The following is an 18,503-nucleotide window of genomic DNA, read 5'->3' as shown; positions in this document are numbered from 1 at the left end:
AATCTAGAGATCTCAGTCATGGTTTTTGAGAATCAAATAAGACTTTAGAGTACCTAGCTGTGATTGATACAATATTCATATGTCAATTAGTTTTACTTATTAATGGCAATTTAATGTGGAGTCTTATATTAAATCAGAGGCCATGGAGTATAACAGCTGGACTGAAAACACTTAAACAAAGATGGCCTGTGTAGTTTATTGAATTTGTCTCAAAAAATGACTCTGTGAAGCTGAAGAACCATCCTAGCTTTCATATGATGTTCATTCTTGTATGTCTCATGTTCTCAAAGTAAACCTTTACTTTTTAGTCTAATCTGAAAAATGCTACACAGAAAATTCTTTAGGTTAACATTTAAACCACTTAATAGAACTTTAAACAACACAATGACAGTTTTTTTAATCATTTTTGTATGGTAATGAAATAACATAGGAGCTTATAGTATTAACTCCTAGTATAGTTAATAGTATATCCTCATATTTCCCCAAACAAAATGTGAATTCAATGCATTAAAAAAATCCTTTGGTAAAATTTGCTAAATTATTTATATACCGACCCCTATTTAAAAACACTTACAACCCTTTCGAAAGGTATTTCTTGTGTGACTTGTCTGATTTAAAAATAAATGAATGAATAAAAGAATAAATAAATGTAACAAATTGTCAACTTCTTTTCCTGTAAATTCTGAAAGACATTAAATGTCTTAGAATTTGTGTCAAGTAGGTTTAAACTTTGATCTTTAACCTATTGGATAAAAACAATACAGGATTTGTTATAGATGTTTTTTCTAAGGAAAAACAATAATAGTAACAGATTGTATGAAATTCAGTATAGAACATTATACATTTGGGATGAAAGGGTTAATAAGTTTTGTGAAAAATGGAAGCATAACAAACTTAGACATGAAACTTGCCTTCGGATCTTGTTAGCCTACTATGTGACGCTGAAGCCTTTCTAATTTTTTGAGGAAACATTGTGATCATTCTTGTCTTCTTGCCTGCGTTGCAGATGGGGAACTGTATGCCGGCACAGTTAGTAATTTCCAAGGAAATGAACCCATCATCTACAAGAGCCTGAGCCAAGGCACTGCTCTGAAAACGGAAAACTCTCTCAACTGGCTTCAAGGTACAGTGGTGTGGATGCAAAGCAATGGTTTTTATTATCACTACCTGCAAGAAGGTTTCTATTGCAGGATGGATAAATACTCAGCCTTAAAAGCAGAGAAATGCTGCATAGCAGCCTAGAAAGTGAAACCATCTCCAGTCCCTGCTGGTTGTGGGTTTCACTCAGCAGTGTTCCCAGATCCCAGTGTGACGGTACTGTTACTTTCCTTTCAGACCCAGCCTTTGTTGGCTCGGCTTACATTCAGGAGAGCCTACCCAAGGGCAACCTTGTGGGCGATGACGATAAGATTTACTTCTTCTTCAGTGAAGCAGGAAAGGAGTTTGATTTCTTTGACAACACCGTCGTTTCACGCATCGCCCGTGTGTGTAAGGTGAGTGATATTTGCACTTCTGGATATTTCCTTTTTTTTTTTTTTTTTTGTGGAAATAACAATAATTGTCATAATGCCCAAAACGAGCCCAACAGATTTTGCTCTCACAAGAGGAGCAGTACGGCTATCGCCCTAGTGTTCCGCTTGATTTATGCATATAAATACCTTTAGTGTAATTCATGCAGGGAGTGTTACAGATTATATGGACACTGCAATGTAGGTAGAGAAAAGATTAAAGAAAGAGGAGATAAAAGGGAGACAATGATAAAGCGTCTTCAGTCTGCGTTATCACCTGCAAAGAGATGTGAAAGAAAAAAGAATAGCACAACCAACGGATATAGTATAAGATATAGCTAAAGTAGCACCTTGATATTGTCGCTGAGGTATAAGTGGTATTATTTAATCTGACATGTATACTGTGGTAGCTGAAGATAAGAATATGAGCTTTCTGTATGGAAGTGAATCTCTAAGTATCTGGACCCAAGCACCTGTAGTTGATTGTGAGAGTGCACTTGTGCATGTAAAGTTTATCCAAAGGAAAAATGCTCAATGGTGGTTGTGAAGAGCCAAAGAACTACCCCCCCACAGCACTGAGGCAAGCGCTGGAGCACCCAAAACGCAGATGTCCAAAGAAACCCCCAGAATAAAGGCGCCCAAGAGGGGCCAACCCAGGAAATCCGCCCCCCCACCAAGGAAAAGAGGAGAGACCACACTGAGGAAATCCCCCGGCAGCTGCAGTGCCGAAGCACCCAGGAGCCGCAGTGACGAGCCCGCGGGCTCCGCCGGCAGCAAACCACCCCAAACTGGAACCGGCCATGAGCCCCCGGGACCCGAGGCCCCAGGGGCACCTTGCCCCCTGGTGGGAGCCCCGACCGGGCCCCAGGGTGCCAGGCCCCGCAAAGCAGCTGCTAGGAATATGCTTCTGGATGTTACCGAATGAGGATGCTTTTATATCCTTAAGCAACATCTAGACCTGCTGCCATTTTAAGATTAAGTATAACTAGTTGGAGACAAGGCCTTGTTTGTCTCTTTTAAGTATTTGTGCTCAAAATTCCCTTTCTGGATGCAGTTATTATCCTCATAAAGCTGCTTTTAACATACATACATCTTGTATATCTCCCAGCCCTTCTGGGTGGTAATGTATGAAAACATTTCTCTCCCATCTGCCTCCTTTGTTTGAAATATTTGTTTCCAAATCCCTTCTCCAAATACCTAAGCAACTAATGTTTGTCTTCAGATCAGACTCAATAAACATACACAGCCCCTTCAGAGACAGCATTTAGTTTAATCTCTTATGCAATGTTGACCTTAAATATATTTGATAAAGACCCCGCCCACCTACATGCTTAAAAAATACTATTATTTCTATAGCAGATCAGTACTATGGAAGTTCACAGATTTTCTTTTTTATTATTTCGATTAGCACTTCATTATGATATGTCCCTTAATTCATTATTTTTTATTATTTTTCTACCCTGAGTTGTTGCTTAAGGTATCTGTCTATTGATGTTTTTTCTTTGTTCATTATCATAATTTGGAACTCAAAATTTAAGAGACAAATTTAGTAATCCATGATAAGGTGATTGATGTGGTTTGTACCTGCAGTCAGTCGAATTATTCTCTTTATTAGACTTGGAAAAAGAAGCAATTGCAGCCAGGAGACGGTGTTTTATCTACAATGACCAATTGTTTGGATTCCTTGTTTCTCACTTCGTTTAAAGAAAATAGAGGGAAAAAAAATTATGTATATTACTGATTACCTCAAAATCACGATGAAGTTTCAGAAATTGATCATCTGATGGGCTGATGAGGATTTCGTCTTTTCTGGGAGAGACTCAGAGAAGAACCAGTGAGTCCAGTTAAGTCAGAAGCAAGCCTGCTAAGCTCAACGACTGGATAAATGTTTCTTTGGTGCATTTAGTTTTGTAAGAATTTTTTGTAAAGTTCCTCCAAATACATTTGTTTTTCTCCCCTTCCTCACTCACCTGCTCAGTGACTTTCTTCAACAGCTTTGTTTTTGTTTTACTCTATTTCGCCTCCTGAGATTCAAGAGGCGAAATAGAGTCAAAAGGCAAAAGCAGCCCTTGTTGCCTTTTTAAGAGGAAGCTTCTTGCAAACATAACCGCGGCTTGAGTCAGTTACTTCCAAGAGAGGGAGGAGGGAGGTAGACTTTGTTTTCCTTTTTTACTTCTCTTTGTCCAAACCTTTTAGTTACTGCTGTATTTGAAGTCCCTTTTACTCTTGAGAGAGATCTAAAAATGTGGATGAAAATTAAGCCTATAACTCGCCCAGATTATTTTCTAATTGTTAATGTCTCTTACATTTGTCCCAATAGTTGTTTCATTTTACTTGAGTAAATAATTAGGAAATTGCTAGGATAATTATGAATCAAACTCATGATTTCATGTTATCACTGTTACTGATAAATAAATCTTAATTGGGAGTAATGTGCAGTGAAAACACACAGGTAAAAAGTATGGATTTTTGATAGATTATGAAACTTATTGAGACAATAGACTTTACAAAGTTTAAGACTATTAAAAGCAGGTTATTTTAGGTTTAAGGACTAAAGATATAGGTTTACAGACTAAAGTGATGTGAGATGGTATTTTGGGTATGAATCTTCTAAATGCAAAGTGTTTAGCTATCATCTTTTAACAATTTACTTTAGTTTTCCAAACATCTGACTTAAAGGCTCCACTTATGAGAATCATATAAGCACTGACTCATGTAGGTTTCTCAGAAATGTGAAAATTAGGTGTTTACCACAAAGTTCTCTGGTACAGATTAGCCACAAGAGAATTCCCACAAAGTTGAACAAAATGCTGTGAAATTTAAGACACAAGCAAAACTAGAGCTGGTAAAATTGGCTACAAATGGCTCAAATCAAACACTTAAATCTACTCTTTGCTTCTGTTATCTCCCTAAATGCAGTTTAAATCTCTGCAGAAGCTGCTGTCTCTGTCATTATGTATGTTCAGGTGCTTGCTGCTTTAGCTCTGTATCATCAGGCCAACCCCAGCAGGATAAACAATGTTTTGCCTGGAACAAACAAAGCAAAGTGTGTTCCTGTTTGTGCGATTTGCTCAGTTTCCCAGAATACTGCCACTGCTGCCCACCATGTCCATGACAGCCTTTCCAACAAAGAATGCTTTTACGAGAGGATTAATGAATGGAATGCATTTTGCTTCAATTATTTAGCAGTCAGTTTAAGCGTGCAGTTTCTTTAAATTATTAAATATGGTGATATGTATGTTCCCTATTATACGCCTGAGTTATTGCATTGCTTCAGCAGTCTGTATTGGTCATGTGTCATTTTCTCCAGCAGGGCTCCATTATTCTCTGATTAACATTGGTAAAAGAACACATGACTAAGTGTTTGGTCATTATGCTTTTTATTAGCTATTTTTTTAATCCTCTGATCATCAGCCTGCCATCATGTAAAGACATGGGTCTGTGATACTGTGAGACATGAGTTGTACATCCATCAAATACATCAACTTCCACTAATGTTTCTCAGCATGTGTAGCTTGATTAGTTTGCATGTCAACAAGGTCCCGTGTCACTCATGGCACTTCAAAGGATTATGCCAAGGGCATTGAATCAGAGTAGCTGTGTCAGGGAAAACGGGTAGTTTAGGGCCACTGTTTCTTTTTCTTTCAGTTAAAAGGACTTGTTCTCTTTAGAAGCCTGAGTTTGTTTTATCTGCTCTTGTTATGATAATTTAGTTTATTGTTTTCATGACCTAGAAGCGTTCTGCCTTGCGGTATATTCCCGTCGGAGGCAAAGCATATTGAACTCAATGTTTTTTCAGATAAATAAAATGTTATCTCTTTTATCAGAAATAATATTTTAACTTCTGAATATGAAATATTTTGACCTTGCTGACCTTGAATTAAAAAGATGTTTCACTTCCAACGCTTGTCATGCAGGGCGACATCGGAGGGGAGAGGGTATTACAGAAGAAATGGACCACTTTCTTAAAGGCTCAGCTTCTGTGCTCATTGCCTGATGATGGGTTCCCCTTCAACATAATCCAAGACATGTTTGTGCTCACGCCGGGCCCCGAGGACTGGAAGAACACTGTGTTTTATGGAGTCTTTACATCTCAGTGGTGAGGAGAAATCTCTAAACACCACATCGGAATCACAAGTTCAGTGCATAAAAAAAGGAATAAAAAAATAGTCTGCAATCTTTATTTGAAAAGACATTTAAATCTGTCACTTTTAATACTGACTCAGATTTTTGTAGAGGAGAACTTATTGTCATTTGTTTATTCTTATCTTAGATACATTTTTCTCTAATGTATCTTAAAAACTATAAATGACACGTTTTAAGAAAATAAACCAGGACAAGAAGAAAAATAAATACAAATGAAATATGAATGAATGAATGAATGAATGAATGAATGAATGAATGAATGAATGAATGAATGAATGAATGAATGAATAGGAATGTATTTCAGACAATTTTGACAAACAACAAAAGTAAAATAAATAAAGTTATGCTTTCTAATAAGATAATATATAAAGAACGAGCTAAAACTTGTCTTCTTACTTTCCCTCATTGGAAAAGTAAGAACACATTGGAAGAAAAGCAAAGACGTAGGTAAAGGACTCAAAACCTTCAGACTAAATAATGTAAAAAGAAGAACATTTTAAGAGTCCAACTGTACAGCAGAAGAGAGAAGAAAGGCATCTTTATGTTTGCACTGCACCTATAAAAAGCAGCTAAAAAGCTAAAGTTAAATGTGTGTCTGAGAAATAAAATTTTCAATTAATCTTATAAATAAAATTTGATTTGGTGACTAGGAATACCAGATAACTTGTCAAGTAAAACATTAGGAAATAGAAAATTACAATAAGTTTTCAGATAACTTTGAAAATTATTTAACTTCTAGCCTTTTGCAGGTTTTATGGGAGTGCAGAGACTTTCTTAAAACAATTTTTAATAGTTATGACCATAAGGAGGATTATAACAACCTGCTTCCAGCCCAGCTGAAGATTCTTGAAAGGTTGTACAATAAAGATATTGCTGATAAACAATACCTGCTAAGGCGTTTTCAAACAGGTAAAAGGGCCTTAAATTCAACATATGAAGTACAGCATTTGAAAACATATAATTTAAACCCCCTATAATTTCTTAATATTTAATTCCAGAGAGTCACATATTTTTAAGTGGTCCATATAAAGTCATCCTGATCTTTAATCCTTTAGACTTATGAAAGATCTTCTAACAATTCAACATATTGTACTGTGTGTGCTTTAAATAGATCGTAAATCAGAACATTGGAGGGCAGAACACCAAGAACACTGCCGAAAACAGAATCATGTGTTTAAGAACGATAACAAAAGAACCAGGAAAAAATGTGATACAGGGACTTTTGCATAAGTTTGTGCTGAAATGCTAAATGTTTCTGTGTATTTTAATGTGTTTACATCTGGATGTGTTCTGTTTGGTATTTATAGATTTAAAAATTATTTAAAGAGGATGTTGCTATCAACAAAGTGTTGCTAGAGCTTCTTCCTTCTCAAGTTGTCTGACACAAAGAGCTGTTTCTGTTTAAATGACTGGATGTTTAATAAGTTAGACTCTCTGAAAACGGTAGATCAAGACTCATTAAGAAATTATTCTACATTTTTGGAGGCTGAATTTAAAAGTATGCGACTGTTGAAGGAGTGAAACCTCTATGTACTTTCCCTGATTCCATCCTGTTCTTAAATATTTAAACCAGACACACTTTCTAATAAACTTTTTTTGTGATCAAAGGTACAAAGGTGCTTCAGGAAGCTCTGCAGTCTGTTCCTTCACCATGGACCAAGTGGAAAATGCTTTTAATGGGCGATACCGTGAGGTCAACAGAGAGACCCAGCAGTGGTACACTTATAATCATCCTGTCCCGGACCCTCGGCCAGGAGCTGTGAGTGGATAGTTGCTGCCCTCTGCAGGAATACTTGAACATACATTGGATAAACATGGTCCTGTCAACCATAATAACTACACACTCCATATCAGTTATGCTCAAAAGGATTAATTATAAACTTCCATATAATATCAGACAAAAAACAAATTTTTGCTTTGTGATCCAGCTTAAAAAAATCTGTAAATAAGGTCACCTCTTTGTTGACTTTTTAGTGCATAACAAATGCAGCCAGAGAGCTGGGCATCACCTCCACGCTGCACATGCCGGACAAAGTGTTGAATTTTGTCAAAGACCACTTCCTGATGGACAGAGTCATCCGCAGCCAACCCCTACTTCTGAAACGTAACATACGCTACACACAGATTGTTGTGCATCGGGTCCAGACAACTAAAAAGGAGTATGATGTGCTTTTTATTGGCACAGGTAAGACATTTTCCACCAGCTATTAGAAGAAGAAAAAAAACTGTAGAAAACAAACCAGCTTGTTTTTACCACAGAAACTTCTTTTAAAAGACTTGTACCATACTTTGAACTAAATGTTCTTTTTAGGATTATTTGAGCTTATGATTGTTCTGTACATTCCCACGTCAGCAGTCAAAGTATTTTTCATAATAGTGTAAAAGAATGAAACAATACCAGAGCGTGCTAGAACGTGTCAGAAACACCAATCTTGGGCACCAAATAGCTATTACAGACTGGTTAGCCAAGAAGAAAGTGGTTATAACAAAGTGCCCAGCTGAAAGCACTCTGTGGTAGTTGTGGTATCTGTAAGCAACCAAAGCGCACCACACCAATTATGAATGTAGTAATTTAAAACTGTGAAACTCCAGCTGCATTTCAGTAGATTCAATTATGCTCCAGCTCTGAACAGCTCTGATCTGCACAGACTCTGGTATTCACATTTCTCCCAACATCTTTGCTACCAAAATGCTTTATATTAGGAGGCTGTGCTGCTTCCTCCTAGTAAAACACTGAGAGGAAGCAGCTAAAATTCTTACTGTTCTGCATAGAATGATTACATGTTTTAGTGTATTACAGTAATATAGGTGCCAAAAGTTTTTTTCATTGAGACCATCAGTCTACCAAGAGTTTATCACAACTAAATGTTGCTTTGCCCTAAAAGCCACACCACAGGTGATTCCAAAGGTTTGGCTGAGGAAGGATAGATGTTGTACAGAAATGTAACAAATGTCTTCTACACCTAATTATTATCAGTAGGGTAGAAAGTGTTTGCAGACAGTAGTTATTAATTGGATTTTATTTAAATTATTGTCTGCTGATGCAAATGCTTGGTATCTCCAAGACATAAGGACTCCTTAGAAACTAAATGCTGCAGCCAGTTTGATGGTCTGAATCTCTTCCTCCAGTATAACAGCTGTGCATGAAATTTGTTGTCTTCTCACTTTGGGTTGTTGATGATTGACATTAACCTACATTTTCTTTATATGCCAAGGGCCTGAGAGTTTTGGCCAAAGATTGTTTTTGGGATAGTCTTCTTTTTTTTTTTTGTATGTTCCCAATAAGCAGCCAAATGTTAAGGGTATCCATTAACATTTTTTTCCATTAGAAATGTTTCCTTTTAAAGATGGGAAGCCCTTTTTACTGATTTCTTATATATTCAGTCATAAATGGTAGAGGTTTTGTTTTATTTCATTTAAAAAAAGCATAGTGTTAAGAGAGCTCATACAAGAAAAATGTAAAAGAATGTGATTCATTATTTACACTGGGTTGTTGTGTTTGCTCTGAATTATTGTAAAACTTCCCTGTAAAGAATTTTAACTAATTTCAAATTAAACAATGTGTTTTCTAGATAATGGGAGACTCCATAAAGCCATCAACATCAAAAACAAGATGCACATTATTGAGGAGATGGTGATCTTCCGTGACTCTCAACCAGTTCAGCACATTGAGTTGGACACTAACAAGGTAAAGAGAGGGGTTCAGAGCCAAATGTGTCAAACCGACTATAAACCTACCAAACTATAGAGCTTTTTGGAATAAAGCCTTAACAGTTATATAAAGTGTTTCCTGTAAAAAAAAAAAAAAACTCCAATCCAAAGGAAATGTTTTTTTTAAATTGTGTTTAATTTTCCTTCTCAGTCAGATCTGCTTACAGGTTTTAAGCCTCGACTCTGTTACACTTGCAAAATGTCTGGATTTATTTTCTTTGATTTTCAGGTTAGGGCAAAATAATTAATTAAAAATGTTGCATCCCTACAGATATGTCATGGATGACAGCATAATAAAACTCAAGGAAATATTGATAATCGGTGCACTTACATTTGTTGCAACTACATTGTGGTCTCCCTCCAGGGTCGGCTCTACGTTTCGTCTCTCTCTGAAGTTGTTGAGGTCCCAGTAGCTAACTGCTCTAATTATCAGAGCTGTGGGGAGTGCATCCTCTCCAGGGATCCATACTGTGCCTGGAACAAGTGGCAGTGTGTAGATGTCAGAAGTATTCCTGCCAGCAAGTATGAACCCTTCTGCACAATATTATGGCTAAAACTCTTTATTTAGGCGAATTAACCGCAAGCCCTAATGTTTCTATCTGTTTCAGGACCCAGCACCAAGATGTAGATGAAGCAAATACATCAGCTATTTGCGGAAAGCCGAGCCCACGGGCTGCTAATCCTCCACCAACAAGTATGTGAACTCCTTCCCGTCAACTTATTGTGTCTAGTCAATTATTATCCAGACAGCACAGCTTATATCTGTCTCTGCTTTGCCTTCACTCAGGAGCTTCTTCATGCCAGGCAATAATTATCCCAGCCAACACTTTCAAAGTACTGCCATGCAAGCTGCGCTCCAATTTAGCTGAGAGAAAGTGGCAGTTCAGCCAAGGCACAGGTCACTTTCACTACCCCAGCCCAGAGGGGGGTCTGGTAGTGGTCGCTCAGGCCGGCAGACAGGAAACCTACGAGTGCTGGTCAGTGGAGGAAGGCTTTATGGAGCTGCTTGCAAACTACTGTGTAAGAGGCGAAGCCAGACAGGAGAGCACTACGCTGACGGGCCGTTCTCGTATACCACAGCTTTCCCAGGAGGAAGTTATATTTCTGCCAGGGGAAACCCGCTCTCCACAGATCAACACCAAAACCTACTGGAATGAGCTGATTGTTGTGTGCGCCCTCTTGGGGTTTTCCATCCTGGTCTTTTCTCTGTTTGTGGTCTACAGGAATCGTGACCATATGAAATCAATGCTTAAGGAGGGAGAGTGCCCAAATATGCAGCAAAAAAAGCCAAGAATAGTGAACAAACCAGCTGAGAACTTACCTCTAAATGGCACCACCGTCACAACGTCTGTGTCAGATCACAAAGGATATCAAACCCTTAATGACAACTACCTGTGCAGCACCCCTCCACATGAGTGCTCCTCGCCCGAAAACACCAAGAGCTTCTCGGAGTCAGAGAAAAGGCCTCTGAACTTAAAAGAGAGTCATGTAGAGATTTCTCCCACATGCCCGCGGCCACGAGTCAGACTAGGCTCTGAGATTAAAGACTCTATAGTGTGAGGCTGGCTGAAAAGAGCTGGAATGAGTGCGCTTGTTGGAAAAGACCAAACTTTTTAGGAGAAAGAATGCAGCGCTCTTACAGTGAAACATTCATTACAGATATTTTGCACTTTGTCTACTTTTGTTCTGTCCCTGTGGTTCAATGTGTATTTCATTTGATTGCTCTCTTTCACACAGTGCATTCAGAGCAACCCCTATATTGCCTTCTGATGCACTCACACATGGCTCACAGGAATGTAACAAGCACAGAGGTGGCATCAAAACCACTAGTTAGGGATCAAGTTTCAGGGCATTTCAAACTTTTCCGTCCATGTAAAACACTGGTACTGCTTGGAATTGCGGAATATTACCCAAAGTGTATGCCACTAAAAGTGACAGCATTGGAGGTTTTATTGTTATTCTGCAATTTGGCAGGTATCCATGCTTCATTGAGGCTACCGTGAATTTACTCGTTTCCCAAACATAAGAAAATAGACAAGTCAGACTCATGTAGGAAAAAAATAATTCAAAAATGGAAATATGAAGGGAGGAAAACAAATCATCTTTATAATGATTTGGGCCCTCTCAAAAGTGTTCAAACCCTTTGAACTTTTTCTATATTTTGTGGCATCACAACAACAAACTTTTATGTATTTTATTAGGTTTGGTATGTGACACATCAACACACAGTAGTGTATCATTATAATATCCATGGTTCATTGAAAAAAAGGACACATTTGAAAGTTTTGATTCTTTTTCGCAAAAGCCAAAAAACACCGCAAGCGAGCGTAAAAACGTAATGTGAATTTGAACATTTTCCGAATTTCCCCCCAGGTCTCTTTTTTTTTTTTCTTGCCCCTTGTTAATGCTGTGCTACTTTGTGTTGGTTTGTCACAGAAAATAAAAAATAAAAAATACATTGAAGTTTGTTGCTGTAGAGCGACAAGATGCAAAGTAGTTTAGAGGTTATGGATAGTTAGCCAGATAAGTTCAAATGTTAATAGAGCAGGGGTGCTCAAGTTCAGTCCTCAAGAGCTACTATCCTGCAACTTTTTGATTACTCCATTTTTAAAGCACCTGAATCAAATGAGTTGCTCGTTAAAATGCCTTCGCAGAGTTAAATGAGGTGATTGCACATTTGGTTTCAGGTGTTTTAGAGAAGAGATGCATCTAAAAGTTACAGAGTGGTATCTCTAGAGGACTGGACTTCAGCACCCCTATTACAGAGGCTACATGACAACAACAAAGAAAGCATATACTTCAATATAAATATGCTTTTAGGCATGTAGATTTTCAATTTTTGAGGTCTTATGTTGAATTAATTTTCTTTATCTACATGCAAAAAAAAAGAAAAAGAGAAATCTCATCGTAGTCATCATGGTATTACTCACAAGATCGGCGGTCTATGCAAAGCAAAAAAATGTGAAGTGAGGTTTAAATGCAGAGGTTGACCTCACCTTGAAACTGGGTAAGCACAAGTTATCTTTTTTTTTTTTTTTTCGAATCTACGCCACAAAAAAATAAATAAAAATCAACAACAAACAACTCATTATACAATGTGCAAATATGCAGAGCATTCTAGCCATTTTCAAAACATTTCAAAGCAGAGGGCAATGAAAACCTTGACAGGTCGGCATGACGAAACAGGATAAATTACAGAAGGTCAAGGACTGATGTTAATCTGTGGCATCTGATTTATTGCACCATACTGAAACTGTATAGATATTTATCATAATAATGTGGCCAAATGTTTTGGTTGCACAGATAGATTTTTTTTTAACCCCTCTTCAGTGTTTCAAATATCTATCACAGTTTTCACAAAGAAGTAGGGATGAATATAGACGTATTCTGACTTACTCAACACACATCTGTATAGCCTCACCATACAGTTGTCAGCTCATGAGTCTTATCTATGAAAATAACTACAAAGACATTTGCTTGCTTAACTGGCTTTGAGTGACCATCAGCGCAATAAACCCCATTCCCATCCAGAGATATACACTAGATGCAGTGCACTGAATAATGTTATTTATGCAGAAAATTACGAACAATAAACGACAACAATTGCTAAATTCATGGATATTTTATCATCATAAGTAAGTTCTGCTTTAGTTTGGCTCTGGCATTGTGACAAAATAAAGACTTAGAAAATCATAAAAATAGGCATATTACTGAGGGATTTGCACTTGATGTTTAAACGCCTTACTGTGTTGGAGGTTGTGGCTCTGAGTAACAAATTTGCCTTGACAAATAAATAAAAAATGCCTTCTGAAACAATAATCAGGTGATGTGCCTCTCGGGAGGATGAACTAACCAGGTATTAGAGCTTTAGAGTTATATGAGACACAGCAAGGTGTCAAAGAAATGGCCATACATAGCAACAATGGAAAACAGTCAAAAGACGTGTACTGTCATGCAATAGCGGTCCCATTGTGTCTGTCATTGCTTAGGGATTGAATTTTATTCTTAAATCACAATTCATAACAAAATCCTAAAATATATATATATAAAAGTATTATCATATAGAATTTCCTATTCAGGTGATTTATTTTTCTGAGACTGCCGAGCTGCGATCACTCATGCAGTGTAAAAAAAAAAGCAAACCAACTGTTAATGACGTAAACAAATTGGCAGCTTTTGGTGAAGTGACTGCTATGAACAATAATTAATGTGCTACAGTCAAATGCATTGTGGTGGTATTTTGCTCAAAAAAGATTTGCAGGTCTGTTGAATACAAGCTGAAACTAATAATGGCACTGTAAAAGTATTGTCTGCTCTCTCCTTTTGAACCACTATAGTAAGACCCTCTGTTAGACAGCACACGTTGCTTGGAATCCCTTCCACACACATTTACAGCTAGTGAACAGGTTTTTGTAAAGTTATTTTGTAACTTCAGCTGCCAATGTACAGGTATTGTGAATTGTATTTTTGTATCATACATCCCTACTGTTTTTTGTTTTGTTTTTGTATTGTATATAAAAAGCACTTTATTTTAATTTTTCAAATAAAGATAAAAATCTTTTTTTTCAGTTGTTTTATAATGATTGTGAGCTAACATCTGGCAAAATGTATTATTACCTTCTTTTTTTCTAAATCCAAAGCTAATCATTTATTTTAACTGCTATTGCACATTTAGTCTAACTTCAAATTTTTTTTGACAAGTACTTTGAATTCTTTCACAGTTTGACAATTTTAATGCACAGAAAATAATATTAAATGTTAAGGAACAATTAAATGGCAAATTCATATCTAATAGAAATGACAAAGAAATAAAAATATTTTTACAAATATGAAATAATAATGATAATATTAATAATAATAATACATTTCATTTATACTCCACTTTCCATCACAGGTAAAAAGAGAGAAAAATAAATAAATAAATAAATAAAGCATGAAAAAAACATCTAAAGGAGACCAAAAGCTTTGCTAAAAATAAATGTTTTAAGGCCTTTTTAACACTCAGTGGATTGAGGTGCCCTCAGGGAAGGCATTCCACAGATGTGGTGTAGCAGCCCAAAATGCCCTATCTCCCTTTGTCCTGAGTCTGGTTCTGATAATGTGGAGGAGGTTTGAAAGAGTGGAATGAGTGAAATGAATTATTAGAAATTAATAATAGGATAATTCATTTAATCACATTATTTTACCTTGAACAGGAGATTAAAAACAGACATTGTATTATTTTTTTTTTGTCCATTTTAAAACTTTGCATCATAAGTTATGAGTTGAATCAATCAAGAATTGTGCAGTCATTTGAATTTTAAAGAAGTATTCTGCATTCGGAGGGTTTTCGGTTATATTAGGGCCCACTTAAATGAAGTACTGGCACGCTTAACCTTAATTTTGTTTTTGCTCAGGAGGCTATTATTTTAAGTTGATATTTGCTGTTATCTATGCTCAAAATACATTTGTGGTTATTGATATAAAGATTTGGTTTATTTCATAATGTTTGAAAAATATTTTAATTAAACAGCAGACCCACTTAACCACAACATTTAGGAAACTAAAGCTTTTCAAAACTAACTCCAAAATATTCAAATCATTTTCATAATTAAGAAATCAATAAAGATAAGTGATTTTCTTTGAATTTAAACATTTAAAATTTAAGTTTTATTTTCTTTCTTAAGTTTAAATTTGTAACATACATACATACATACATAGAAACATACATAGGCCTACATATATTCATACATTCAGAGGTGTCAAGTAACAAAATACAAATACTTTGTTACTGTACTTAAGTACACTTTTTAGGTATCTATACTTTACTCCATTACTTATTTTTCTTCTGACTTCTACTCATTACATTTTCACACAAGTATCTATACTTTCTATTCCTTACATTTTTAAAACAAACATTACTCGTTACTCTTGGCTTCAGTTTAATGTTTATAAATATTTATTTCACGTCATGTGCGTCATCTAATGCAGATCATTGGCGCCATCCACATCTAGTGAAAACTAGTGTAATTAGATGAGTCAAACTGCAAACGTGAATTGTCTATGCCATGCTACAATGTCGGATTCAGAAAAAGATGTTGAAATGTCTGAAAGTTTGGACATAGGCGAGAGCGTATCGGGGATGGAGACGGAGACCAACAAGACCTCCCTCATCCTTGGCCCTATCTCAAATTTTTTTTCGAAATAGATTTTTTTTTTAAGGTTACTTTATACTTATATAGTTTAAGTAATTTTTGGAGCACATACTTTTTCACTGTTAGTTGAGCAAAGAGGTTAAGTTGATACTTCAAGTTGTCCCAGAGTTTTTTTAAACTGCAGAATCCATACTTCTAATTAATTAACAAATGTGTGTACTTTTGACACCACTACATACATACATACATACATACATACATACATACATACATACATACATACATACATACATACATACATACATACATACATACATACATACATACATACATACATACATACATACATACATACATACATACACATTTATATCAAGTTACTGGACTACCTCAATATTGTGTTTTTACTTGGATCAGACCTACCTTAACTCTTGTATTTCCAAAAGATTTATCCTGTTTTACATAATGTTTAAGACCAGGGAAAGCTGAATTGACAGATATCCACACAGTCGTGGTCACTCTTTAGAAGAAGGATAAATCATAAAAGGATGTTTCTAAAGAAGCCGGTTGTTCACAGAGGGCTGCATCCAAGCATAATTTATAGAGAAGTGAGCGGAAGGCAAATGTGTTCCGGGAAAAAAAGTCTAACAGTACCAGAGATAACTACAACCACAGGGTTGTTAGCAAAACACATCCAAGACTTTGGAAGAGCTTAACAAATGGGTAAATAAGGCTGCAGTCAGAGCTTTAAGAGTCTCTAATATCTTCTTCGCAGGTGAAAATAAAGTTTGTATTTACTTAAGAAAGCAAGGTTGCAATTTCTGGACAGTAAAGGTTGGATGCACCAAATTAACGTGTGAAGTTTTCACAGTTAGGGATTATTTCGGGTAACACTTAACTGGCATTATGGGGTATTGTTGAGAAGATTATATGCAGAAGACCCAACAATGCAGGTGACTTAAAGGCTGCTATCAAAGTAACCTGGGCTTTCATTACACCACAACTTTTCAGCTTCTAACACATAAAATGGTACCAGAGCTGACTCATGACTCAAACTGTTGGTTGAATATACACACATTTTTTGAAATTCAATTAATCATGAATGTAATAATAATTGAAACAGCATCAACAGCCAAAGTAGTTAGCTTTGTCCATTTTAAGTGATGTTTTTACAGGCAGATTGCCACCATGCAACACCATTTCAAAAAGCCATGCTAAATTCCCAATCAAGTAGCCTGGATGCCATTTTCTGTAAGACAAAATAAATAAATAAAAAAAGAATGACAATAAAGATTTGAAATAGTATACCAATATTGTAAACCTTTGAAATATATGATTTTGATCTTCTAAAAGAGTGACTAAAATGTTTAACATTTTATTAAATTTTTTTTTTTTCTTTTATAGGCTACTTTCAGCCTATTTAAACTTTTTCAGGATGGAACAATTTCCTCATAATTTCAAAATGTTGTTATACAAAGCCTGGGCGGTTCTATACAGGGGCCAGTGCCCCTGTAGAAAATATCCTGGCCCCTCTTATGGCCCCTGTGCTGAAGACATACTACTAAAAGAAATCCTAATGATGATATGCACTGGAACAGACATGGTTACTGATAGGTCATTTGGATCTATTTTCTTTTCTTATTTAAAAAAATAAAAAATAAGGCAATAGCGTCAGTGGAATTGAGATAGGATCCAAGTTTTCATCTGCTAAATGTTTTTTCAAAACAAATACTCTAATTTTGACTGCCAAATGTATCAGTTTTTCTTGAGTTCTAATTCAGATTTTATAGAAAACTTTAATTTTACCTTAAATTAAGTCAAAAAAATTAAAAATTAAATTCCTAAATGATGAATGTATATTGACATAATAAGACATACATTTTAATTAAACCTAATTGAATGAAAATTTCACTTCCTGCAGCTCTCTTAATATATTTGAATCCCTTGCCCTGTTTTTTTTTATTCCTGTCTTTTCTGTGCCCCCATGAAAACAAGCGGGCCCCCTCCTGGCCCCGTGGCACATTTGATCTAGAACCGCCACTGAGACGAAGGTATCTTCTTTTTTGAGCTGCTCTACACTCACCGGCCACTTTATTAGGTACCCCATGCTAGTAACGGGTTGCCCCTTTTGCCGTCAGAACTGCCTCAATTCTTCGTGGCATAGATTCAACAAGGTGCTGGAAGCATTCCTCAGGGAGTTTGGTCCATATTGACACGATGGCATCACACAGTTGCCGCAGATTTGTCGGCTGCACATCCATGATGCGAATCTCCCGTTCCACCACATCCCAAAGATGCTCTATTGGATTGAGATCTGGTGACTGTGGAGGCCATTTGAGTACAGTGAACTCATTGTCATGTTCAAGAAACCAGTCTGAGATGATTCCAGCTTTATGACATGGCGCATTATCCTGCTGAAAGTAGCCATCAGAAGTTGGGTACATTGTGGTCATAAAGGGATGGACATGGTCAGCAACAATACTCAGGTAGGCTGTGGCGTTGCAACGATGCTCAATTGGTACCAAGGGGCCCAAAGAGTGCCAAGAAAATATTCCCCACACCATGACACCACCACCACCAGCCTGAACCGTTGATACAAGGCAGGATGGATCCATGCTTTCATGTTGTAGACGCCAAATTCTGACCCTACCATCCGAATGTCGCAGCAGAAATCGAGACTCATCAGACCAGGCAACGTTTTTCCAATCTTCTATTATCCAATTTCGATGAGCTTGTGCAAATTGTAGCCTCAGTTTCCTGTTCTTAGCTGAAAGGAGTGGCACCCGGTGTGGTCTTCTGCTGCTGTAGCCCATCTGCCTCAAAGTTCGACGTACTGTGCGTTCAGAGATGCTCTTCTGCCCACCTTGGTTGTAACGGGTGGTTATTTGAGTCACTGTTGCCCTTCTATCAGCTCGAACCAGTCTGGCCATTCTCCTCTGACCTCTGGCATCAACAAGGCATTTCCGCCCACAGAACTGCCGCTCACTGGATGTTTTTTCTTTTT

At 36.8% G+C, this 18,503-nt stretch overlaps 1 protein-coding gene and 1 long non-coding RNA gene across 3 annotated transcripts in view; one reads left to right on the top strand and one right to left on the bottom strand.

Annotated features, from left to right (window-relative positions):
* Positions 1-10,040, bottom strand: part of LOC119772436 — a 34,716-nt gene extending 24,676 nt beyond the window's left edge. The window contains exon 1 of the long non-coding RNA XR_005279255.1: positions 9,697-10,040. This is a non-coding gene — a long non-coding RNA (uncharacterized LOC119772436). The remainder of the gene's footprint in view (positions 1-9,696) is intronic.
* The window catches only part of sema4ba (sema domain, immunoglobulin domain (Ig), transmembrane domain (TM) and short cytoplasmic domain, (semaphorin) 4Ba), a 68,039-nt gene extending 56,596 nt beyond the window's left edge, over positions 1-11,443 (top strand). For both annotated transcript variants that reach the window (XM_038268861.1, XM_038268860.1), the window contains exons 7-15: positions 1,007-1,123; positions 1,336-1,493; positions 5,426-5,607; positions 7,263-7,413; positions 7,629-7,839; positions 9,227-9,342; positions 9,730-9,887; positions 9,974-10,059; positions 10,153-11,443. In XM_038268861.1, the coding sequence (XP_038124789.1) occupies positions 1,007-1,123; positions 1,336-1,493; positions 5,426-5,607; positions 7,263-7,413; positions 7,629-7,839; positions 9,227-9,342; positions 9,730-9,887; positions 9,974-10,059; positions 10,153-10,925 (1,952 nt within the window). In that variant the 3' untranslated portion in view covers positions 10,926-11,443. The remainder of the gene's footprint in view (positions 1-1,006; positions 1,124-1,335; positions 1,494-5,425; positions 5,608-7,262; positions 7,414-7,628; positions 7,840-9,226; positions 9,343-9,729; positions 9,888-9,973; positions 10,060-10,152) is intronic.
* Positions 11,444-18,503: the final 7,060 nt, after the last annotated feature.

This window comes from Cyprinodon tularosa, unplaced genomic scaffold (genome assembly GCF_016077235.1).
Source record: "Cyprinodon tularosa strain WSP-4 unplaced genomic scaffold, ASM1607723v1 ctg71, whole genome shotgun sequence".
NCBI classification, from domain to species: Eukaryota; Metazoa; Chordata; class Actinopteri; order Cyprinodontiformes; family Cyprinodontidae; genus Cyprinodon; species Cyprinodon tularosa.
This window is presented reverse-complemented; position numbering and strand designations above follow the sequence as displayed.